At 43.0% G+C, this 26284-nt stretch overlaps 2 protein-coding genes across 2 annotated transcripts; one reads left to right on the forward strand and one right to left on the reverse strand.

Annotated features, from left to right (window-relative positions):
• The first annotated feature begins 865 nt into the window (after window positions 1-865).
• Window positions 866-15660, forward strand: LOC125544814 (50S ribosomal subunit assembly factor BipA). Its single transcript, XM_048708581.1, has 19 exons — window positions 866-1309; window positions 1804-1878; window positions 1966-2116; window positions 2725-2793; window positions 2876-3048; window positions 5494-5631; window positions 5758-5883; window positions 5991-6089; window positions 7180-7303; window positions 7439-7502; window positions 7717-7771; window positions 7858-7982; window positions 8264-8337; window positions 9303-9352; window positions 9577-9663; window positions 9742-9792; window positions 9864-9947; window positions 10254-10304; window positions 15095-15660. Exons 1-19 carry the CDS (start codon window positions 968-970, stop codon window positions 15176-15178), a joined length of 2022 nt encoding a protein of 673 aa, XP_048564538.1. The 5' UTR covers window positions 866-967; the 3' UTR covers window positions 15179-15660.
• A 426-nt stretch (window positions 15661-16086) lies between these two features.
• On the reverse strand, window positions 16087-22577 carry LOC125544815 (28 kDa heat- and acid-stable phosphoprotein). The gene is made up of 8 exons (XM_048708582.1): window positions 22322-22577; window positions 21492-21529; window positions 21123-21203; window positions 20954-21037; window positions 20658-20692; window positions 20019-20104; window positions 19649-19714; window positions 16087-16371 (listed from the first exon to the last, which is right to left on the reverse strand). The coding sequence occupies exons 1-8, from the start codon at window positions 22386-22388 to the stop codon at window positions 16337-16339; spliced, it is 492 nt and encodes a 163-aa protein (XP_048564539.1). The 5' UTR covers window positions 22389-22577; the 3' UTR covers window positions 16087-16336.
• Window positions 22578-26284: the final 3707 nt, after the last annotated feature.

Here is a 26284-nt window from a genome sequence, read left to right on the forward strand (position 1 = left end):
TCGACTCTCAGAACGCTATCGCCTCCTGGCTCCTTGGTTGGTTTGCTGGGGCGTCAGACGATGAGAAGGAAATTATGATCCAGTCGGCGTATAGTCTGTGGCTAGCAAGAAATGAAGCAAGGGATGGAAGAAGAATTGCACTGCCACATGAAATTGCCACTGCTGTCAAGATGCATCTTGCGGAATGGAAGGAAACACACCAGAACGATAAACTTGTTCGGGAGCAGAAGATGGTGCATCGATGGGAGCCACATGATGATGGATGGGTCAAAGTGAACTCTGATGGAGCAGTTTCACGCTTTGGTGAGAAGGGCGGTGGCGGGGCTGTATTGAGGGATCATCATGGAGCTTTTCTGGGTGCATCCTGCCAGTTTTTCCCACACAACACCGATCCAGAAGCTGTGAAGGTTCTTGCCTGCAGGAGTGCGGTTCAGTTAGCAAGCGCAATTCAGGCTACGAGATTATATATGGAACTGAACAGCAACATGCTGGTGCAAATGCTCAACCAGCAAACACGGAATTTATCTGCAGTAGGGCCTTGGATAAAGGAGATCAAAGAGATGCTCAACACATTCACCGAGTTCAAAGTCGCTTGGGTTCGGCGCTCTGGGAATATTGCCGCGCATAAATTAGCTAAAGTAGGTGTAGGAGAAGAGAGGTGTGGTATTTGGGTGGACTCACCACCAGACTTTATTTTAGAATGTAATTTCGAACGAGGTTCCAAACTTGATTTGAATAAATAGCGGCAAGTTCCACTAAAAAAAAGGATATTGGCGTAAAAAAAAAGACATTGGCGTCATGGCGTGCCAGTGCAACGAACCACACGCACACGGGCCGTCAGCCCGTCAGACCCGACCAAAACCCTCGACCGGCCGCGTCTACCTCCGCGGCCGCGTGCTTCGACCCGACCTGACCGCGCAAAATCTCGCACACGCACCACCCTTCCCCCGCCGCCGCCACGAACGACATGGCCGCAGCGCTTCTGCTCCGCGGCCTCCGCTCGTCGGCGCGCCGGGCGCGCCCCGCCTTCCCCTCGCCGGCCTCGGCCCCGCCGCCCTTCGCCTCCTCGCTCCTCCACCGCCTCCACTCCTCCGCGGCCGCGTCCGCGGCCAGCCCGCCTTCCTCCGCTCTGGGAGGCGTTACGGACCCGGCTCGCATCCGCAACGTGGCGGTGATTGCCCACGTTGACCACGGGAAGACGACGCTGATGGACCGGCTCCTGCGGCAGTGCGGCGCCGACATCCCCCACGAGCGCGCCATGGACAACATCAGCCTCGAGCGTGAGCGTGGCATCACCATATCCTCCAAGGTAACCCTCTCACAGTCGCATGGATAGTGCGTGGCTACTTAGGCTGCGCGCGAGAATTTCTGCTCGGCATTTTGTCGAGCAAACTGCGCGCGTCAGAGGAGGGGCCATAACACAGACACAGGACTGAGATCTGGTCCAAAGGGCATACTCAGTTTGCTATTTTGTTGGCCTCTGTCACGACACCTTGTGCGCATTTATCTATGAATTCGAATTAGTGGGAGGATGGACCGATGGATGCCACGTCTGGTTCAACAACTGGCTGGCTAGAGCTCAGAGCCTGTGCTCAGTTACCCACTCATTAACTCTCTGGCAGTTCTACATACTCTTTAGGCGTGTTGCAATGAGGGCCGCAAGTAGCAGAACACTAGTCTGCCCCATTTTAATGTCCTAATGAAGCATTGTCGTAACAGGGAAGATGTTGACAAACGTTTTCCAATGTAGATAATGTGGCAACGTATGTGACATTTCTTGTTTCCTTTTGGTTAACTGTTCAGGTCACTTCTGTCTCTTGGAAGGAGAATGAGCTCAACATGGTCGATACCCCTGGCCACGCTGATTTTGGTGGCGAAGTAAGCACTTTTGGTATAATTGTATACTTATAAGACTGAAATGATGATTTTGATGTGGTGTTTGAGATGGCCATTGCCTTTTTATAGGTTGAGCGAGTTGTTGGAATGGTGGAAGGGGCGGTCTTGGTTGTTGATGCTGGGGAGGGACCTTTAGCACAAACCAAATTTGTGCTTTCAAAGGCTTTGAAGTATGGTTTACGCCCAATCCTCCTCCTCAACAAGGTTGATAGGCCTTCAGGTCTGCTCATTACCAGAAATTTTGCCCATTAAACAGTAATCCACGTCTCATGGGTGTAGTGTTTGAGTTTGAACAAAATAACGAAAACAACCCATTTTTTTACGCAGAGCAGAATTATTTGGTTGTTGAGCAACTAAGTTGTACTTGTTTGTTCCATTAAACAAGGATGTTACCGTATGAACATGTCCATAGGTTGAATTGCCATAATACAGACAAAACATAAATAGAGACTAGGTGCATGCAAAGTCAACTTAGAGTGGCGGTAATTTAGTGAAGGTAAGGGAAGAAAACTATAGAAATATGTACAGTAGTCATTAATGAACTGTACAATGAGGCTACTAAACCATCACTTTTCTTATCTTAACTCCACATAACTGGAAATCTAGCAAATTTTGTCTTACAAAGGGCACAGTCGGATCTGGTAAATTTGCTTACAACTAAGGAATCTAGCGTTTCCTTATAGTCCTGTTTATCCTGCTAGCAAAGTAAATTTTCTCCGGAAGGTAAAAAAAATATTCTAATTGCAGATGGTATACATGTGCATTAATTTTTTGGCACGTATATGTTCCTTGTACGTTGTATTTGTTGTAACTCTTCTACGCCAACAGTTTCTGAAGAAACCTGCAACGAAGTTGAGAGCTTGGTCTTCGATCTTTTTGCAAATCTGGGTGCCACAGGTGCATTTCTAGCAATTCAAATTGGTTTGCCTTAGAACTTTCTTTTCTTTTTTAGTGACATTGTTTTGTTTACATATTACAGAAGAACAGCTAGATTTCCCAGTTCTTTATGCATCAGCTAAAGAAGGGTGGGCTTCCTTGAAATTCACTAAGTGTCCGCCTGATAGTGAAAAAAACATGTCTCCTTTGCTTGATTCAATTGTACAACATGTTCGTTCCCCAAAAGCTGACCTTGAGGCTCCGTTCCAAATGTTGGTTAGTATACCGAACAACATCAGAACATGATATTTGTTTGAGATGAGAAAGCATTTTATATTTCTTTGTTATTCCTGAATCCATGCTTTGTAAAGTGTACGATACAATGAGTGGTCATTAAGTGGACTGCATTTACTTTCTATAAGAGTGTTCCACTTGAATTAGCAACTACAACACGATTCCTACCTTAATTGTTTTATACGACGTATAGTGTTAGCTTCGAAGAACTACTATCAATTGTTTGACCTTCTACTTACAAAGCAAAACAACGTGTCCCTAAGTCTGTACTCCCTCTGATCCATATTACTTGTCGCTCAAACGGATGTATCTAGACGTATTTAAGTGTTAGATACATCTGTTTGAGCGATACCGACAAATAATATGGATCGGAGGGAGTACTTTATTTCTTCTGGCTTCACACGACTTGGTGCAGCCATAGTTCTTGGTCCACCACTAATGACTCGTACAGCATTCTTTTCATGGAATTTATTTATTTGAGCTCCTGTAGATGGCAAGATGCTCAGTATGTGTCTTAGCTGTACCATTTCGGAAAGTGGTTATGCATCTTAATTAGACCGGAGTAAAATAGCTCCAAGACAAATTATATAACATCTTGAAAAATATCCAAACTGGATACAGTCTCCACTTAGTTCAATCCAATACACCTGGTTAAGCAAGGCCAGCCATGATGGATAAGCTAATTGTGTTTTGCTAGCACATCTGATACAATCTTGAAACATGTTGATTTTATTCTCAAGTCAGCTATGTATGGGGTGATGCAGGTTAGCCTCGTAAGCTAACCTAGATATGGCTTAGGTACAATCATGAGGCATCCACGCATGCTGCAGCAACCATGATAATGTTGTTGCGCGCATTCACCTACCTTTTTAGTAAAAATTGCAAGAGGATTATCCCCTATTGTTTCTTGCTTTTAAGAATGAATTTGCTGAAGGCATCAATATGAAAGGTGCTTGATATGTACTTCTTTATTCCTTTTCTCTTTGGTCCTTGCTTTGTTCAGCGAGCAAAAAAATCTTGGGTGGTTCAACATTAATAATGGAATGTTGAGTTTTAGTAAAAATTGCAAGAGGATTATCCCCTATTGTTTCTTGCTTTTAAGAATGAATTTGCTGAAGGCATCAATATGAAAGGTGCTTGATATGTACTTCTTTATTCCTTTTCTCTTTGGTCCTTGCTTTGTTCAGCGAGCAAAAAAATCTTGGGTGGTTCAACATTAATAATGGAATGTTGAGTAGTGGTTGAAATGGGGCTTTTAGCTTATTGTCCATGCTTCCATGTTGATAGTTTTTCCCCCTCTTAGTACATCTCCTAAGGTGGTGTATGAATTTAGTCCTCGTTATTGAGGAATGAGTATCAATTTGTTTCACTACCTTTTGCAGTATGACATCAACTTTCAGTCTTTCACTGAGTCATATTTTGGATGTCTACATTTCTTGTGATTTCTTTGGCCCAGTTCATATTTCATGGATAGTTGGCAAGAACCTTTGTCGTCCATGATCATAACAACATGGCTCAAGCTGTTATGTATGCAGTTTCATCTTTCTTTGATATAAAAGTTTGCCACATTAACCATGTTAAAATCACATTTGATTATGTTAGATGTATGGTAGCCGAGCATATTAGTTGGTCTGTAGGTATTAGTTACTACTCTACTGTTGTGTAGTACATGTATATGTTTGGTCCATTGGAATAACTAAAAGTCCATTTCCTTACACATAACACTATGGGAATATGCTGTAAGTTCGAGCCAGGCTAACATCTGTCTGGAAGAGCACTACACTGCCGATGTGTATACCAGCTACCAAGCACTGTCCTAACTTGTAGCTATCCTTGTTGCTTGCATACTCTGAGACATCTGTAAATGGCAAACAATTAAACTATTACAGTATAGAATTGAATGAAATTGCATATGTACTGGTCTGAAAGAAGTAGTCAAATATTTTATTCCAAGTGAGTTGACTATACTGCCGATGTGTATACCAGCTACCAAGCACTGTCCTAACTTGTAGCTATCCTTGTTGCTTGCATACTCTGAGACATCTGTAAATGGCTAACAATTAAACCATTACAGTATATTTTTAATTCTTCAAGTTATCTGTCAGAATTGAATGAAATTGCATATGTACTGGTCTGAAAGAAGTAGTCAAATATTTTATTCCAAGCGAGTTGCATTTTTTTCTTAGCCATTGGTAAGGAATGTCCACAATATAAATCATCATATGGATTTTTCTTGTTTCAACATATCACATTTTATGTTCTACAGACAATTCCTTTATATCCTTACACCAATTACTTTTCTATAATGCTCCTCGAGCGTGGATCCCCCTTATTTCGAAACAGAGGAGTTTAAATATGATGCTCCATCTAGCATTCATCTATGTTTTGAAATGTAAACTCAAATAAGTTTGTAACGGTCCTGTACAGGTTTCCATGATGGAGCGTGATTTTTACCTAGGAAGAATACTCACTGGGCGTGTAACCTCTGGAGTTATCCGTGTTGGCGACAAAGTTCATGGTCTGCGCATCACGGATGAAGGGGTTCAGAAGATTGAGGATGGAAAGGTGTGACTGAACTTCTTGCACCTTTTCTCTTTGATGCCAAACCTATTCTTTACCATCCAATATGTGTTTGCCAATTGGGTTTATTAAAAGCTTTAACAACCTTTGTATGTTACAAAATAAATTTAGGTTGTCAAGCTTATGAAAAAGAAAGGCACAAGCATGGCAGTAATAGAGGCTGCAGGCGCTGGTGATATAATCTCAATGGCTGGATTGTCTGGTCCAGCAATTGGACACACTGTGGCAAATCCGGAGGTAGGGGTAACATGTTTTGATTGGCTACTTGTTGCTGTACAGAACGTATTCTCCTTTTCAATTGTCAGCAATTCTTTGTTTTCATATGTGAATGTAATTGTGTGTAGGTTTTGACTGCTCTGCCTGCAGTTGAGTTGGACCCTCCCACAATTTCTATGACTTTCGGTGTGAATGATTCACCACTGGCTGGCCGTGATGGCACTCATGTAAGTACCAAATAACAGTTCACCACTTTCGGTGTAAATGATCCATCTTGATCCTCTTTCCATCTGAGCAAACCTGAGCGACTCCTATTTGACTAAGTGGAACAAAAAAGGTGTCTACACATGTCAGAACAGGAGTGCTTGGCAACCAGTTCTTATTTTGTATGCCACATGCAGAACAATTATAAATTTCAAGACATGATAAATGATGCTGTGAAATTTATCGTGCCTGTTCATGTATGTTTAATTGTTGTCTTACAATTTCATATAGAGTTCAGAAATCCCTTAATAGCTGTTAATTGTCGTGGAACAATGATAGTGTACCCTACACATTACACAACTATTTTGTTCAGTAGGTAGATTTCATATGCAGGTTTTGAAAATATATCTTTATATTTCAGGTTGGATTTGATTTGTTTGGTGTATTTACACTAAAAATATTCTCTGTTTGACCTTTGATTTTTGGGGGAAAATAGAAGCATAGCATTTGGCCAGGTTGTAACTTTATAACTTGATGTAGTTGACAACCCATTGCTCAATTACAAATCATGAGTAGATGGAAAAGGCTGACCTCCAGTATATGATGGATGACAAATTTGTTCTCGAATCATCAAATTTTCCCAAATCTATTGTCAGTTAGTCTTCTGAATGTGCTTCTAAATTGGTAGGTGAGAGTAAGGAGCTAGTCTCCTACTATCATTAAATATATGGGGGGCTAAATCCAAGGTATGGTGCTAGCCTCCTACTATCCTATGCAATATAAGTTTTTTTTTTTGCAGTATGCACCATGATAGATTAATTGTGAAGTTCCTTTGGCATTTTCTAATGTTTGACATAACAAACTTACACCAACGTATTTATGAATTCTGATTATGCCATTTTACATCATCATATGTGGAATTTTATGAGGACTTGTCATTGCTTAAATGACATAAGATCCAATAGCGCTTCTATAGATTAACTTCACATGTTGCTGGTGCCAACTAAAATGAACTCGTTGGAGCATAATCTGTCAATTTGTTGGGTGATATTTTAGTGTATAATTTGCAAAATCTGAACTTGGCCGACTTGGCTTGATTTTAAAATTTTGCAGGTAACTGGAGCGAAAATTGGGAACCGTTTGATGGCAGAGGCTGAAACAAACTTGGCAATTAATGTTCTTCCTGGACCATTGTCAGAATCTTATGAAGTTCAAGGAAGGGGAGAGCTTCAGTTAGGTCTGAAACTTTGATGAAGTCCCTCATATTCTAGCTGAAATTTTATTCAACTCATTTAAAAGTGCCTCATGCCAATTTTTGATATAATGAGAAATTTAGTCATCAACATCATAGGATGATCTGTCTAACTTACAGGAATCTTAATTGAGAACATGCGGCGTGAGGGATTTGAGCTTTCAGTTTCACCCCCAAGAGTGATGTGAGTTCCAATCAATCACAAACATTATTATGTCTCATTTGCATGCAAACACTTTTTGTGGCAAGCTAACCGTCTCAATTCTTTAGCTAGACATTCATATTTGTCTCTTTTATCAATCATATTCACTCCTTCCTTTCTAATACGTGTATCTCTTTGAGCAATTTGACTGCACTTTGTCCACTATGAGCTTGACCAGTTTCTTTATGGAAATTAGGTATAAAACAGAGCGTGGGGAAAGGCTAGAGCCTATTGAAGAAGTTACTGTCGAGGTAGCAATCAGGAAAGCTATGTTTGAGCTTCTTTATCTTCACATGTTTTAATCTTATATTTTCAATTTATGAATTGGATATTGTAGGTGGACGAGGAGCATATCGGATTTGTGTTGGAAACCCTTAACAACAGGAAGGGGGAATTGTTGGACATGGGCCCTGTTCCTGGGACAACTGGAAGAACTCGGGTCTTCATGACCTGTCCATCTAGGTCAGTAGTGGTCTCTGTTCTGCTGATTACTAGTTGCATCACTTGTTAGCCATTTGTACCTTACTATAGTTATATTTCACCTTTTACTTCTATAATTTTAGCCAATTATGTTCGTTTTCGTATTTGTATATTGCCTGTTTACCTCATGGATATGCCCCCAGTAGAATTTACTGTAAAATCAAATGAACCTAATTTTGGAATCTACCGATTCCTTTGACTTGATGTAATATGCATTTATGGTTTTGGTTCAGATAATATGAAATGAGCTATTATGGATGCAGGGGTTTGGTGGGTGTTAAAGGAGTTTTCAACAGCTTTACACGTGGAACTGGATTTATGCATCGTGCTTTCCAGGGTATGATGCTATTTATAATTCGGTGCTACATAACGGTTGCAGTCTGTAACTCACGCATGTTGTTTTTAGGTGAATAGCAGGCCACATAGTCATGTCATGAATTCATAGACTTGAAGTGCATAGACAATGGTCAAAACCAGAATTCTCGTCTTCCCAGTGTAGAGGCAAATTATGTAGTGATCTGTGCAGACTTTGCTGTTAGTGCTGTTAGTCTTCGATTTTCTTTCAACTGCATAAGTCAAAGGATCGAGTCCGGAATGATGATATACGAGATAGAGTTGGGGTAGCACCAATTGAAGAGAAGCTTGTCCAACATCGTCTGAGATGGTTTGGGCATATTCAGCACAGGCCTCCAGAAGCTTCGGTGCATAGTGGACGGCTAAAGCGTGCGGAGAATGTCAAGAGAGGGCGGGGTAGACCGAATTTGACATGGGAGGAGTCCGTTAAGAGAGACCTGAAGGATGGAGTATCACCATAGAGCTAGCTATGGACAGGGGTGCGTGGAAGCTTGCTATCCATGTGCCAGAGCCATGAGTTGGTTGCGAGATCTTATGGGTTTCACCTCTAGCCTACCCCAACTTGTTTGGGACTAAAGGCTTTGTTGTTGTTGTTGTTGTTGTTGTTGTTGTTGTTGTTTTTTGTTGCATAAGTCAAAGGATCACAGCCCGTTCTGAAAGTATTATTACCACCTTGTGCCGTTTACCTTAGGTAGATGTCAACGATCCTCCAGTTTTCAGGCTATGCATGTGCACACGGTTGCCACAGACCATCAAAATAAAATTTATGCTATGACACAAGAAAATTAGTGCGCTACTGCATCAAAATGCAGCAGTTTATTTGCGTTGCATGCCTAACTAGATTTCAAGAATTCTTGACGTATGATTTCCCAATGAATGCAGCATATGCTAAATACATGTAACTAAGACTTCATTGTTATCTGACCGATGGTTTCCCTATGAATGCAGCATATGCTAAATACAGAGGTCCACTAGGCACTGTTAGAAAAGGAGTTCTGGTAAATCAAATTTCAGCACCTTCATAATCTTATATTCTTATGTTACTCTTATTTGCTTATCTTGTAAATTATATTTTACACTGCAATAAGGTATTAATACTGATATTCATTTGAGCAAAGAAGCAAGCATAACTTAAGTAAATAGAATCAGTACTTTTGAACAATACCTATGTGCTTCTGAACTCTACAAGTGGAGCTTAATTTTTCTCCATGTTCATATATAGGTATCTGTTGGCAGAGGATTTATCACTTCACATGCACTCATGAGTTTAGAAGCTCGTGGTACTCTTTTTGTCTCTCCTGGGATGGAGGTAGCTATCACTTCATTTTGTTATAGTACCTTCTAGGTGCAGGAGATTACCTTAACTCTCTTTCTTCCTTGTTGAAAGACGTATGAAGGCATGATAGTTGGCGAGCATTCACGTGATAGTGATCTTGAGGTAAGTTGATTATTTACTTAGCATGAATCAGTTCCTGTCCGCTAATACATGAAAATAATGTTGTTGGGCAGATCAATCCTGTGAGAACTAAAGAACTTACAAACATCCGAGCTCCTGGAAAGGATGAAAATATCCGCCTGTCTCCACCTCGCTTGGTATGTCCTTTGCTCATGTATCAAGACATCATGAGATATCTGCACTTTGTGTGTGCGTGTGTGTGTGTGTGTGGGATATAGACACAACATACTACAAGACCTAATTGACAACCATCAAGGCCCCGTTGTGGACCTAGAACATCATGGCCACACTTTTCTTTGTTTTTGGAGTTGAGGACGGATAGCTTTAGATATGTGCATTATTTTGATGAAGAAATGTAGCATTCCTTCTTTTGGGCTCATTTAACCAAACACAGTGACTCTTAGCTATTGCATAATCTTAATGGAAGCTGTTGAACCATGCAGATGACTTTGGAAGAGGCAATTGGATATGTTGCTGTAGATGAGCTTATTGAGGCAAGTTTTTTTTTCTTAAGTTCTTCAAACATTTAATAGAGCAAAATTTTCACTCTGAGGATCGAGTGTGGTAAATGGTGATAAACAATTGATTCTTCTAGACTCTGAAGCATTGTTCCAATTCCTGTTTCATTGAAGTTAGAAAAATGGATACTTAGTTGGTTATATTTGATTTTTAATGATTACATGATAACTTATGTCAAAATAAAATGTCGATACTTTAAAATAAACTCTAGAGTCTAAAATCAAATAAAGATCGGTATGCAATGTTATTTCTTCCAGATAAGAGTAAGCCATAATCTTTTGCCATGCAGTTTGGTATTACTGCTTCTATCCAGGTTTATAAGTCGGGCTTGGGTTTATAAATCTTCAATTTCACTAGCGAAACATGGGTTGTATGCTGTAAAAGATTTATCTTCAGATTCATGGTCTCAACATAGCTCTATCTTGATCTGGATACGGTGATAAGTGAGGAAGGATCGGCTCGTGACATCCTTAGTGGTGCTCTACATCGACGCTTGGGTGTAGTGAAAAGTGAGCAGGGATCTTCGCAGTTGACTCGACGAGTGCGAAGGGTAAGGAAGCTAGCTGAGCCAAATAGAATTCGCTTAGGTAGTTGGAATGTAGGGTCCTTGACGAATAAGTTACGGGAGTTAGTTGATGCAGCGGTGAGGGCAGACGTTGATATCCTTTGTGTCCTAGAAACCAAATGGTGTTGATATCCTATGTGTCCAAGAAACCAAATGGTGTTGATATCCTATGTATCCAAGAAACCGAATGGTGTTGATATCCTATGTATCCAAGAAACCCAATGAAAGAGACAAAAGGCGAAGGAGGTGGAGGATATCGGCTTCAAGTTGTGGTACACGGGGACAACTAAATGGAGTAGGCATCTTGATTAACAAAGTATAGTGTGGTAGACGTCAAGAGGCAAGGGGACCGGATCATCCCGATCAAGCTCATCATTGGGAACTTAGTTCTTAGTATTATCAGCGAGTATGCCCCACAAGTAGGCCAAAATGAGAGCACGTGGGAAGGCCTGAAGGACATGGTTAGGAGTGTACCTATTGGCAAAACGCTCTTCATAGGAGGAGACCTCAATGGCCACGTGTCTAACACAGGTTATGAAGGGGTGCATGGGGTTTTTGGTATGGCAACAGGAATGAAAAAGGAGAGGATGTCTTAAGCTTTGCTTTAGTCTTTTGACATGATCGTAGCTAACACCCTCTATGAAAAGAGAGAATCCCATCCAGCGATTTTTAGTACTGGTCAACACTCTAGCCAGATTGATTTCGTCCTCCCGAGAAGAGAAGACAGACGTGCTTGCCTAGATTGTAAGGTGATACCTGGAGAGAGTGTTGTCCCTCAACATAAGCTTGTGGTGGCTGACTTCCACTTTCGGATACACGTCTAGCAGGATAAGCGCGTCAAAATCGCTAGAACAAGGTGGTGGAAGCTCTGGGGGAGGCAACTGGGCTTTCAAGGAAAGGGTTATTAAGGAGGGTTCTTGGGAGGAAGGAGGTGATGCAAACAATATGTAGATGAAGATGGTGAGTTGCGTTCAGAAGGTGGCTTCAGAAAATTTGGGGTGACCAGGGGAAGTAAAAGCGAAGCTAAAGATACCTAGTGGTGGAACGATGATGTCCAGAAGGACCTCTACCGGCGTGAGTGAAGCAAGGGGTCGGGCGTATGAGGACCTCTACCAGCTTTTAAACACGAGGGAAGGGGAAAGGGACATCTATAGGATGGCCAGGATCCGTGAGAGTACTGAGTCATGTCAACCAAGTCAAATCCCTTTGTGTTTTGTATACAAGGCCACTATCCCATTTTTCAGGTACCAAAAAAAAGCCAATTAATAAATAGCATGATTAATTGTGTGAAAACCTTTCGTGTTTCGGACTAACTAAACATGTTGTATGTGGCGCCTCCTCTATGGCTGCATGCAATGTTTGCATTAATAAGCACCATCGGACGAGGCAAAAATCTTATCAATTCATCTCGGGAAGAGATATTGGCATTGTATAGATGCAAATTGTATTTCCTTATAGTGGCCTTGTATTTAAAGCCGGAGGGGAGTAGATGGCAAGAGTACTTTGACAATCTGTCCAATTGTTAGAATTAGAGCTCTGCCATTGAGTTGGACGACTCCTTTGATGATATCAACAAACGTTTTGTTTGATGAATACATGAGTAGAGTCTTGAGGTTAGGGAGGCTTTAAAAAAGATGAACCCTTATTTTCAACCTCATTTTTCGGTCAAAGAAGATGTGTGAAGAATGAAGGCAAGTTATACTAGTACCAATCTTCAAAAATAAGAGGGATGTTCAAAGTTGCATTGATTACCATGGAATTAAGCAGATGAGCCATACAATGAAGTGTGACCAAAAATCTGTTTGGTTTCATGTCTTGGAGGTCAACCATGGAGGCTATTTTCTTGGTACGACAACTTATGGACAGGAAGGACCTTCGTATGGTGTTCATTGACTTGGAAAAAGCCTGCAATAAGATACCGTAGACTGTCATGTGATTGGCCTCATAGAAACACAAAGTCCCAACAAAGCACATTACCCTCATTAAGGAAATGTATGATAATGCTGCGACACTGATGACTTTCCAATTAAAATAGGATTGCGCCAAGGGTCAGCTTGAGCCCTTACCATTTTGCTTTGGTGATGAGTGATGTCATAAGGGGTATACAAGGAGATATCGCATGGTGTATGCTCTTGCGGGTGATAGTCAGACGGCGATAGTCAGACAGGGTTAATATAAAGAATCGAAAGTTTTAGGCTTAGTAGAACTAAAACTGAGTACATAGGTGCAGTTTTAGTACTACGAGGCATGAGGAACAGGTTAAGCCTTGATGGGCGGTCAATGTTGCAAAAGGATGGTGATATCGATGAAGATGTGAGCCATCTAATAAAAGCCGGATGGATGAAATGGCGCCAAGCTTTTGGCGTCCTCTCTGACAAGAGAGTGCCCCAAAAGCTAAAAGGCAAGTTCTATAGGATGGCAATTGTATCGGTGATGTTGTATGGCAGAATGTTGACCAACTAAAAGGTGACATATTCAATAGTTAGATGTAGCAGAGATGTGCATGCTGAGATGGATATGCGGCCACACAAGAAAGGATCGGGTCCGAAATGATGATATACAAGATAAAGTTGGGGTAGCACCAATTGAAGAGAAACTTGTTCAACGTCGTTTGACATGGTTTGGGCATATACAATGCGGGCCTTTAGAAGCGCCGATGCATAGGCGGAAGGATAAAGCGTTATGATAATGTTAAGAGATGTCGGGGTAGAACAAACTTGACATGTTAAGAGAGGTCCGTAAAGAGAGACTTGAAGGACTGGAATATCACCAAAGAACTAGCCATGGACAGTGATATGTGGAAGTTAGCTATCCACGTGCCAGAACCATGACTAGGTTTCGAGATCTTATGGGTTTCAACTCTATCCTACCCGAACTTGTTTGGGACTATAAAACTCTTAAAGGCTTTGTTGTTGTAGATTCGCCGTCCAATGAAGTTTTACATATATATACTTTTTATGGCATATTATATATGTTTTGTATGTAACATATGAAGTCCCAACTCCCAAGGGATATACAAGGAGATATCGCATGGTGTACGCTCTTTGCGGGTGATATATGGTGCTAGTCGATGATATTCGGACGGGGGTCAATAGGAAGTTAGAACTGTCGAGACAAACCTTGGAATCGAAAGGTTTTAGACTTAGTAAAACTAAAACCGAGTACATGAAGTGCAGTTTTAGTACTACTAGGCAGGAGGAGGAGGTTAGCCTTGATGGGCAGGTGGTGCCTCAAACGACACCTTTCAATATTTAGGGTCAATGCTGCAGAAGGATGGAGATATTGATGAAGATGTGAACCATCGAATTAAAGCCGGATGAATGAAGTGGCGCCAAGCTTCTTGCATTCTCTGTGACAAGGGAGTGCCACAAAAGCTAAAAGGCAAGTTCTATAGGACGGCGATTCGACCCGCAATGTTGTATGGTGCTGAGTGTTGGCCGACTACAACTTGTCCAACAGTTAAATGTGGTGGAGATGCGCATGTTGAGATGGATGTGTGGTCACACGAGGAAGGATTGAGTCCGGAATGAGATATATAAAATTTGGGGTAGCACCGATTGATGAGAAGCTTGTCCTCAGATTTGGGCATATTTAGCGCAGACCTCCAGAAGTTCCCGTGCATAGCGGACGGCTAAAGCGTGCTGATAATGTCAAGAGAGGTAGGGGTAGACCATGCTTGACTTGGGAGCAGTCCGTAAAGAGATCTGAAGGATAGGGGTGCGTGGGAGACCTTATGGGTTTCATCTCTAGCCTAGCACAACTTGTTTATGACTAAAAGCTTTGTTGTTGTTGGCATATTACATATGTTTTGTTAGTCAAATTGACAACCTAAAAATCTGTACCTACTTACAAAGTAGGCTGGGAGCATGTTTTAAAAGTAACTTTCTATTGAATCAGGGAACTATACTTTGTGTACCTAAAAAATGTAAGAAAATAGTTTGTATACTATACAATATTGGCGTGTCAGTGTGGGGGCATTGAAATCCAAAATAATTCTGCTAATGTGTTGGGGTGCTGATTAATCCAAACAGAAAATATGGTTTTAGTTGGGATAACAATATACCCATCTGTCTCAAAGAAAATGAGTTATTGCCTAGCTGGTTTTCCATTTGTGCATATTATTATTCCAGTTTCATCTTGGAAGCAAGTTCTTATATTATGCTGCTTTATATTGAGTTGTTGGCATTTGAACCTGATCAGGTTACTCCCAAGGTCATACGGCTTCGGAAGAAATACCTGGACGCCAACAAACGCAAGATGATGAAAAACAAAATCATGCAGTGAAGTTCGAAACTTCCAGTCACATCTATCTAGTACTGCTAAAGCCACTACTAGTATTGCGCTATCCTCCAAAAGGCATGTCCGTTTTTGCATACAAGGTCCATCCAGTTTCTACACACAGCAGTGGGAGGATTGTTTCGTAGGACACTAGCGATGAATAAGCCCAAGGTTGAGCTGCTGTTGTAACAAAACAGAGTGGGTTTGAGTTAGAATTACCTCGTGAAGGTATAGCATTATAGCTTTTCTTTAATAGTGAATTTTGGGAACACAGAAATATTACCCTCGAAGGGTATGGTACTCTTTCGGCAGTTCGAGAAAAACAAACTGAGGTACTCTGGTTGAATTGGCTGCTTTTGTTGACACATTTGGAAACGTCTTGTGAGAAATTAAAGCAAATAAAGTCTCACGCTAACTATAGCATTCACTATGACAATGTTGTTACAATGTTTGTCATTACAATGGATTATGATGTTTCATTTTTGCTACTTCTCAAGTCATACAATGTGTTATATTTAGAGATGACAAAAAAATATCTACAATGTGTTATATTTTAGTTTTGTTTTTAATAACTAGCTATTTTCTTAAAATATGAAGAGATAAATTATGCTCAGAAACCATCTCTTAAATAAGAGAAGACAAAACTATTCTTATGATTTCTCTCTCCTCAATCTCAGCATTTATTTATTTTCTAACACTCGTAAGATAGCACCATTATACATGCCCTAATCACCACATCTATTCAGTTATTCCATCACACCAAGGTATTGTGTATTTGCCCTAAAAAAGTATTGTGTATTTGATTGATGGCACACATGCGCTCTTTTGCCCTCAAAAATAAGTATTGTGTATTTGATTGATGGCATACATGCGCTCGCTCTTCTCCATCATTCACACAACGAAAGCCCGCAACGTCAAATTTCAACAGTTATTTTCCATACCAATTTGAGTGAAAGCAAATCTCACATAAGCTGATCTCACTAAATGTGTACCCTGCCAAGCTCAAGTTTACAGCAAGCCACGCCGACAGGACTACTTTACACTTGTCAATGCACGGTTTTTATGGAAATGTAGATGATGCAATAGAGACCAGGGTTTAAATATACTAAGATGCATAGAAATAAATATCCAGCCAACACAGCACAGCCTCCACAACCTACGCGGTTATTTGCGCGCTTCGGTCTTCCTCTGTTCTTTAGCTGCAAACAACAGGATATGATTCAGTGCACAACTCGTAATATTCTCAAACTAAAGAATGTGACACTGTTTACAAATTTTTAGGTTAATGAAAATACGAACACTTTGTTGTGCATAAGAGACAAAATGATGTTAATGCAAAGTATTCCCTTTATCCGGAATTAGTTGCTGCTCAAAGACGTCTGCGTTTGAGCGGCAGCTAATTCCCGCCGCTCAATTCCGGACGGAGGATGTAGTACATATGGAGAGCCTCCCAAAAGATTCCCTTTCTTTTTCTCTCTGTGCTCCAAACGACTCTCCAAAATATTATATTCGCCTATATTTATTAGTCTATTACCATTTCTAACTACTTTTCAATAGATGTTATGCGAAGGCCACATAGTACTATTTGGCAGGTAGTCGTTTAGAGTTTGGTTGGTGTTACACTATGCCTAGGAAAAATTGATGTCTAGCCTGGGCCTGAGAACTGGGCAGATAACACGGGAAAGGAAGGGCCGGGAAAGTCAGCTCAAAAGCACACAACCCGGAACAAACCGCCTTTCCCCTTTCCCATGCTCCCGCGAGAGGTGAAGAGGGAGAAGGCTTCGTTTCCACGGTCGAAAGCCAGCGAGCCCGGCGGTTCCTCTTCCCTCCGGCGGCGGGAGGAGAGGGGAACCCCGGCGCTTCGTTCTCAGTGTGTAGATAGGTTAGGTTTAGGATTTGGTGGAGCAACGCTCTAGTGACGACGGTGTCTCATCAACATTCGTTTCTTCCGAGGCTCCGTCCCCCTCGCCGACGTCCTACAGGATGGAAGAGGAGCCTTTGGGGTAGATTCCTGCCGCTCTGTTTGGGCGGTGAGGTTTGGTTCTACCTTGCCGGCGTGCGCGGTGGCGGGCATCGTTTGCTCAGGTGTTGTCTACTTCGGCACCGTCAGCGAAGATGGGAGAGATGTGTACAGGAGATATGGCCGACACACAGTGTTGGCCCGTGCGGTAAGACGGGGCTTGGTCTCGGGTTTGTGGTCTGCGGCATGCGGCTTCGGTGGTCTCCTTCGTTGTGGTCGGACGGAGACGACGGAGCCGAGGACCGGCAAGCGTGGGAAGGATCCCCGGCCGACCACTTCTTTGGCTCACAAAGCGGCTTCAACTGCAATGGAGTCTCTCCGGTTCAGGGTTGGATGGCGACTCAGTCCGCTTCCTCGACGGCACTCCGACAACGGTACGGATCGGCGTGGAGTGTTGGCGTTTTTGCATTTTGCCCCCCAGGCTTTACTTGTTTTTCTTGGGGGCCTTTCTGCTGTGTTTCTGGCCCCTTCTACTGAGTGCTGCATGTATGTTGTGTTTACACTCGGGTAATGAACACGCGATTTCTCCTAAAAAAAGAACTGGGTAGACAAGTGTGTGGCTCATGACCTAGCCAGATTATTAAGCATTCTAATACGATGTAATGCCACTGTACAGTTTAGTCCATGTGAAGATAAAAAGTGCAGAAAAGTGACCCCCTAAACTTGGCTTTCAAGGTCAGTTTAGTCCATACTCCATAGTGAGGCAAGTCAGAGAATCTCGTCCACAATGGCATGCTGCCAAGTGCACATACACCACATGTGTGAGGAAACCAACACCTCTTCCAGGCCTAGCTAATTTGCAGAGAAAAAAATGTATGCAATTCCTGTCGAAAGGCTCCCAATTTCGTCACCACCTCCAAAAACCACAATCGCCAAATCCCTAGCTTCCAAAATTCCACTTCATGGAATCCTAGGGCCCAAATCCCTCTCTACATCTCGTGCAAAATAGCAGCGGCGACTTAAGTGCGACAACGGCAGCATGCGAACAGAGCATCATGGCGCTAGCCTCTCCCTCTCTGATACCCATGTGTGCATTGATAGGAGTAATGACAGTAGGTTCTAGGCGAATCACTATTGGAAAGGGAGGTGTGATTGACGGTTGTTCATAGGCGACTCCCTCTTCGGTGGTCTATGACAGCTCTAGCGTGCAGATTTCTTCTTAGCATCATCTTGATTCGGGGGTTATTTGTTGGGTTCTAATGGTCTAATTTTCACACTCGATTGAGCCATATAGGACTGCTGCTACCTTGAGGAAGACGAAGGGGAGAGGGGTGGAATGGTCTGGTCATGGAGACTGCAAAAAATGTCAGGGTAATAAATGCAAAAATTACATGGTGACCAGACGCTTCAGCTTCCTCCCGTGTGCTTTCTGTCCATCATGGCATGCCATGCTACTTTTCAAAAGTGCAGCTCCCTCCCTCTGAACCATCAACGATTACGAGTCGAACGACTAGTCTAGACTAGTCGCAAAGTGAGTGTCGACTGCATTTCTCGTGTAGACTAGCAGACCGAGTCGAGCCGTGGATGGACTAGTCGACGACTAGTCTGGGCTAGTTGACCAAATCGAGTCGAGCGACTCAAAATTTTGGAGGTATAAATGAGCTTGCTGGAAGAGGCCGCCGCCACTCATCGCCGGGACGGCGGATGTCGCAGCCAGGCGCGGCGGCCGGCTGGAGCTCGTGCTCGGGCGGCGGCCGTGGCCATGACCCATAGGCGAGCGCGGCCCTGAGACGAGAGAGAGAGAGAGAGAGAGAGAGAGAGAGAGAGAGAGAGAGAGGAGAGGGAGGAGGCACGGCGATGGTCGGCGAGCTCGCCGGCGGAAGCGGCCGGAGGCGCGGGGCACGCGCACGTACTCCCGTGCGTGTTGGCACTGGCGGCTGAGTTGGGGTCGATTGGGATCTTAGGGTTCCAGTGGCTGGGACGTGAGTTAAGTATAGGCTAGCCACTTGGGCCCAAATGGGCCAGCTGGTGGGGGCATGCTGTGTGGCGCTAGGCTGGGCTGGGCCTGACTAGTGTTGGCTAGCACTGCTGGCCTGTAATGTGCTGTACAGTTTACTACATACTACTCCATACTGCTACTAGGTATTAGTAGTTGAGTACTACAGTACTATGTCGACTAGTCCAGCACTAGTCTAAGACTAGTCTGATTAGTCTATGAGTCTCAACCTCGGAACGACTCGTCGACTCGTAATCCTTGTGAACCATACAGAACTAAGTACCCATTCACAACTCCTATTCCGTCACAAATCCCAAATTGCAGACCCCGTTATAGATAAAGAAGTTGGAACTATTCAAAGGTGTTAAAATGCCTTTTAGCAAAAAATATCAAAGGAACAAATACTTCAGCATGAGAAACTGATGAGACAGGTAGAGGTCAAAGACTATATGTGAATACGATATGTAGGGCAACGATGCTGAACTTAACATGAACAATAGACAAATATCAAGGGGCATACCAGCTTTCTCCTCTTCGCGTTTCTTTGCAGCATCTGCTCTTTGCTGCCTTATTAAAGCAAGACGTTCTGCATTTGCAAGACAATAGTTATGGCAATCTGCAACTTCCACGGATGCTTCAATATTGAATGTATGCAGGGCTTTAAAAAGTTGATGATTATATATGATTGGGCAGTAGCTGTGAGTTCACTGCTGCTGATATCAATACTCTATTCACTCAGTTCATTCACAAAACGCTACTCTCCTTATTGTGGTGTATGTTTCTATGTGAGTCCAATCTTGTAGCAGTCCATGTGAAGAGTACATATATAACCATGGCCAAGAGACACCAAGAGAAGATAAGAGGTAAGCACAACATGGAAAAAATCTCACCCAAATCTTTCTTCGCCTGTTCTGTTTTGCCTTGCTCCTGAAGCTTCATATAGCGCTCATGAGATTTTTGTTTCTCGATCTCCTCTCTAAAAATAAACATGATAGCAGTGTGTCAGCAGAGTTGATGAAACGATTTTTTATAACAATGCAATGGGGCAGATCACAATGGTACGAACTTCGACATAATAGGTGTTGTGTTCTTTCCACTCACACACACACTCTCTCCCTTACAGTTTTACACGGAACTGTTTACCATGAAGACCATCTCTACATAAAGGTGAGTACCAACATAGTGACTAGAGACTAGAACGAATCTGAGATGTGCTACCTACAGACTCATGAGAACCTGCAAACCAGTGGGAATGATGTAACATAGAAGGTAATATGCTGACCACTAATATGTACCACCACATAGGTTTTGTTTATCTACTGATTCATTATATTAGTTTTTTTTTTGCATGCCCACTTGCCCAGAGGCTACAAGTTAATGTTCCTCCATTTCTCAAGGTAGACACAGAAGCAGTGCACGAGCATTTGCAGCGAGATATGGTACACAAACAGAGTGTAAGACAGAAAACATGGAATAACCATCGCATTTCACAAATAGGAAAATAGCACAAGCTGATATAAGACAAGTACCTCTCACGCCTCGAGAGTTCAGTTGTCTTTCCAAGCTGAAACGTGCAAGCTTAGTTAGTTGGAGATATGTGATATTTTGTATCAACATGGAAAGAAGATTTTAAAGCTCATAAAGAGTTCCACTTCACTTTTCATGATTGAAAATAGCTGGGCAACGCCATTTGTATGACAACATAGAAAAGGCAATGGAGGAAAAGACGAGGAAACTTAATACTATCACCAGTGTGGCATGCTATTTTATGATATTTAGCCACCAGTAGTAAAGTCATAGATGCTTCTGGTTGTAACACACTTACATCAGCTTCTTTGGCTTTTATATTCTTTGCTTTCACCAGGTTTGGATTTTCGATTTGAATAACACCTTCAGTTCCTTTATGTTTCTGGAATATTATAAACTGAATCAGATTGGTAAACAATGAATCATGCACATGAACATGTACTTCCAAATGGATAAGTGCATACAACCTTCTCTTCACCGTCGTCTTCGGATTCTTCCTCTTCAGATTCTTCCACTTCTTCCTCTTCCTCTTCTGCTTCAGCTACATTCTATATTAAAAAATATAAATCGATGATCAGAAAGGAGTATATCATGATCACATTTGCATTAAACGTAAACACTTCATCTATATGCACTCAAAAACTCTTGGTATTTTTCCCAAATGATTATGAAATCGGCTGTAACAATTGGAAAAAAAAACTACACAATCAGATTAGCAAATATAGGACCTCAGTGGCTATATGTTAGAATCAGAAGTTTATAATACAAGCACAACAAAGGCATAGGTAACCTAATATTATGTTGATGAAATTAATTCAATTCCGGAAGGTGCAAACCTTCTTAAACGAGCGTGGACGCCCTGAAGTTCCAGAAGCTGCATTTAAAATATCAGATATAAGTCAAAGCTACACACGAAAGAATAGCAAAAGTAAAATTGCCAAATACAAATGACTCAATAGTCACTGAGGTGCAAACAAATATATACGAAGGCACCCAAAAAATGTTTTGTAGAGGTACGCAAACAAATTCAAATGTAGCATCTCTCTTGTATAATGCCTCGAAAACGCTTATTCGTCTGAGACTAGATAAATACATGGTGCTATTGATATCTCACTGCGTTTAAACTTCACAAATAAACTTTTTCTGTGAAGCTCTGATAAGAGTGAAAATGAATGGAAACTCCATTAACAAATCAAGGGAAGAAGCAAATGAAGTTGTCCAGTACTCCAGTCATGTGATGGAGAAAGCATCTAAACCTTAGGGAGGAAATACGCAAAATGTGTAGTCTATGAGCATCCAGAGGCTTGCCCACTGGAGGCCTCCGCCAGTGATCCAGACCAAACAAAAACGTTAACACTAAAGACGCACGGGATAGATCAACGAAGAACCCATCGTCGACAACCCATAGCATCATTGTAAGCAAATCGTTTTATGTTAAGCCGTGCCTCCTAGTAAAACCAAGCATGTTGACGTCACCATGAGCTACCCTTATCCTACCGGAACACCGCAACCAAGCGAAAGAAGAAGAAGAAAAGCCTCCTCGCCGCAACATCAGATCAAGCAGTCGCCTGGACAACGGCGGCAGACAAAGCCCACTAGCTGGCACTGAATTTGACTACGACGGGACCGAACGGAATCGAGGAGGGGTGAGGGCTCGGGTCATTACCGATCTCCTCCGGGGTGGAGAAGTTGCGGCGGCCGGTTGGCTTGCCCTTGAACTTGCCCCTGCCCATGGCGGCGGCGGCGGCGGCGGCGGCGGACGAGGAGAGAGGGGATGAGGCGTGTGGAGGAGAGAGGGGACGGGAAGCGGGGCTCGCCTAGTCTGTACGCTGGATGGGAATCGGGAAACCCTACTGTCACGGCCGCCTTTTTACAGTGGTGGGCTGGGATGGGAATGAGATTCAGTGCAGAAATGGCCAATTGGGGAATTCGGGGGTTGGGGCTTTTGGGGTGGGACCCGGGTGCGACCGCTCCACGGGAGGAAAAAAAGGTTTGTGAAATGAAATAATGAAATAAATACTTAAAAAGTCGGAAATGTTAGGCTGGTTGTAATGGCGAGTATCATATACTGATACTAGTGTATGATACTACCTCCCTAATGCATAGTACTATCATATATTAATATCATGTATTACTCTATTTATTGTCATGCATGACACAAAGTAGTATAGCATTTATTATGATATGGTATCATGATATGATACTCCACCCTCTCTTTCTTCATTTAATGACATGACACCTCATCAAAATTGCCTAGTTGACATGCATGATACTAACTATGATATTACCACTATGACCAGCCTTAAAAATTCGATGGCGGATTTTTAGGCATGCCGGATTGAACGTTTTCCATGACAGTTTATATTGACGTGAGGGTGACCAATTTAGTTTGCAAGTATAGTTATTTCCTAGAAGATAAATTTCGAAAACAAAGTCTTTCTCTTGTTTTGGTCTTTGCGGGCTATTTGGGTGACCAGAAAGAGCCTTGCCATGACATTTTCTCTGATCCTTGTTCGACACTACATATCAAATTGTCTACGGATGGAACAACAATGTAACACGCCTCACTGAAACTCGCATCGTAATAGGGATGGCACCATGAAATGACGTACGTGCAATAGTTCGGCGGACGCAGCTCCTCTGACGTGTCGTTGGCCCACTGACATGTGGACCCGGGCCCACATGTCAGTGGCCCAACGGCAGGGCACCGTACGTCAGAGGATCCCTCTCCTAGTTCGACGTGAGCAATGACTTTCAAGGGTGGCGGTGTCTCGGTCTAGGGCCTCTTACCATGTCAGATTCCTGGTCTGGTGGGCCAGGCTGAGGTTCCATAGGTCGGTTACATCTTGGGCCACATTAGGCGACCCATGGAGGATTATACGAAGACTCCAGAAGAGTTGATATATAAGCCAGAGATACCGAGGTCGTGGAGGACTCTACCTCCACCGACATAGCCAACTAGGAACAATAACCATAAAACCGCCGCTATGCTATATAAGTTGGGGGTCGGGCTCGTCGATAGACACATTACAATCCCTTGGTATTCACCTATACTTTGTACACACCCCAATCGCAATATACACGAGTAGGAGTAGGTATAATCTCCATCGTGAGAGCCTGAACCTAGTTAAAACCTTACTTCCTATTACCATCCAACCCAAATCACCTGGCTAAGATACCCTACCAAGGGATCTGTTGGATCTAGCTCCGACCATAGGCTGGCATTCGTTGGGTTCAAAGCCTCTGTAAAAAAACGTTTTTGTTTTTCACATGCCGAAGGGGAGTGCGACCCAGGGTACAAGCTATATTGGTCGACATTCGCTCTGGGAGTCTCGAACGCATGCAAAGCGCGAAGTACGAGTGCTGGTAAGACCACACGTTCTCATACTGTGTGTTGTCTTTCGTGCTAACACAACGATTTGGTGCAGATTTGATCGATTTCGTTTAGTTTGTTTCTTAATCTTTTTCAACCATCCTTATCTCGTGAAATCCTACGGCCTAACCCTCTTATATACCGCTCCAAGGCCTTCCTTCTCACACATAACAAAACAAAATCTCTCTGACCCTTTGTCAAGTTTGTGTGCAGAGAAGCCATGGTGCGTTCATGGGACGATTAGTAAACTTCTTCTCGGGAAGAGGAGAACCATGAGCTTGAAGGCCACAATCCACCACTTGGGATGAAGAGAGAGAGAGAGGGAGAGAGAGAGAGACCATGTATAGGATCGAAAGTATGCCTAGAGGGGGGTGATTAGACTACTTGACCAAATAAAAATCTAGCCTTTTCCCAATTTTAATTCTTGGCAGATTTTAGCAACTTAGCACAAGTCAAGCAATCAACCCACACATGCAATTCTAAGAGTATAGCAGCGAAAAGTAAAACAATTGCATATGAAGGTAAAGGGAGAAGTTTGGAGGGAGCAAACGCAATGTAGACACGGAGATTTTTGGCGTGGTTCCGATAGGTGATGCTATCGTACATCCACGTTGACGGAGACTTCAACCCACGAAGGGTAACGGTTGCGCGAGTCCACGGAGGGCTCCACCCACAAAGGGTCCACGAAGAAGCAGCCTTGTCTATCCCACCATGGTCGTCGCCCACGAAGGACTTACCTCACTAGGGTAGATCTTCACGAAGTAGGCGATCTCCTTGCCCTTACAAACTCCTTGATTCAACTCCACAATCTTGACGGGGGCTCCCAAGTGACACCTAACCAATCTAGGAGACACCACTCTCCAAGAGGTAACAAATGGTGTGTTGATGATGAACTCCTTGCTCTTGTGATTCAAATGATAGTCTTCCCAACACTCAACTCTCTCTCTCATAGGATATGATTTGGTGGAAAGATGATTTGAGTGGAAAGCAACTTGGGGAAGGCTAAAGATCAAGATTTATGTTGTTGGAATGGAATATCTTTGTTGGAAATATGCCCTAGAGGCAATAATAAAATGGTTAATATTATATTTCCTTGTTCATGATAATTGTCTATTGTTCATGCTATAATTGTGTTATCCAGAAATCGTAATACATGTGTGAATTACATAGACCACAACACGTCCCTAGTGAGCCTCTAGATGACTAGCTCGTTGATCAAAAGATAGTCATGGTTTCCTGACTATGGATATTAGATGTCATTGATAACAGGATCACATCCTTAGGAGAATGATGTGATGGACAAGACCCAATCCTAAGCATAGCTCAAAGATCGTGTACTTCGTTTGCTAGAGCTTTTCTGAATGTCAAGTATCATTTCCTTAGACCATGAGATTGTGCAACTCCCGGATACCGTAGGAGTGCTTTGGGTGTGCCAAACGTCACAACGTAACTGGGTGACTATAAAGGTGCACTACGGGTATCTCCAAAAGTGTCTGTTGGGTTGGCACGAATCGAGACTGGGATTTGTCACTCCGTATGACGGAGAGGTATCTCTGGGCCCACTCGGTAATGCATCATCATAATGAGCTCAATGTGACGAAGTGGTTGATCACGGGATCATGCATTACGGTATGAGTAAAGTGACTTGCCGGTAACAAGATTGAACGAGGTATTGGGATACCGACGATCGAGTCTCGGGCGAGTAACGTACCGATTGACAAAGGGAATTGTATACGGGATTGATTGAATCCTCGACATCGTGGTTCATCTGATGAGATCATCGTGGAACATGTGGAAGCCAACATGGGTATCCAGATCCCGCTGTTGGTTATTGACCGGAGAGTCATCTCGGTCATGTCTACGTGTCTCCCGAACCCGTAGGGTCTACACACTTAAGGTTCGGTGACGCTAGGGTTGTAGAGATATTAGTATGCGGTAACCCGAAAGTTGTTCGGAATCCCGGATGAGATCCCGGACGTCACGAGGAGTTCCGGAATGGTCCGGAGGTGAAGAATTATATATAGGAAGTCCAGTTTCGGCCATCGGGAAAGTTTCGGGTGTCACCGGTATTGTACCGGAACCACCGGAAGGGTCCCGGGGGTCCACCGGGTGGGGCCACCTATCCCGGAGGGCCCCATGGGCTGAAGTGGGGAAGGGAACCAGCCCCTGGTGGGCTGGTGCGCCCCCCTTGGGCATCCCCCTGCGCCTAGGGTTGGAAACCCTAGGGGTGGGGGGCGCCCCACTTGGCTTGGGGGA

The sequence above is a fragment of the Triticum urartu genome, chromosome 3 (genome assembly GCF_003073215.2).
Source record: "Triticum urartu cultivar G1812 chromosome 3, Tu2.1, whole genome shotgun sequence".
In the NCBI taxonomy this organism is placed as follows: Eukaryota; Viridiplantae; Streptophyta; class Magnoliopsida; order Poales; family Poaceae; genus Triticum; species Triticum urartu.

Excerpts from the sequence above, each read along its gene's own strand:
- LOC125544814 (XM_048708581.1), top strand. The coding sequence starts at position 968 with ATGGCCGCAGCGCTTCTGCTCCGCGGCCTCCGCTCGTCGGCGCGCCGG. Across the intron at positions 6,090-7,179 it reads CTGGCCGTGATGGCACTCAT|GTAACTGGAGCGAAAATTGG; the intron begins GTAAGTACCAAA and ends AAAATTTTGCAG. Across the intron at positions 10,305-15,094 it reads CTGTAGATGAGCTTATTGAG|GTTACTCCCAAGGTCATACG; the intron begins GCAAGTTTTTTT and ends GAACCTGATCAG.
- LOC125544815 (XM_048708582.1), bottom strand. The coding sequence starts at position 22,388 with ATGGGCAGGGGCAAGTTCAAGGGCAAGCCAACCGGCCGCCGCAACTTC. Across the intron at positions 21,530-22,321 it reads CTCCACCCCGGAGGAGATCG|CTTCTGGAACTTCAGGGCGT; the intron begins GTAATGACCCGA and ends TTTTAAATGCAG. Across the intron at positions 21,204-21,491 it reads GTCCACGCTCGTTTAAGAAG|AATGTAGCTGAAGCAGAAGA; the intron begins GTTTGCACCTTC and ends TTTTTAATATAG.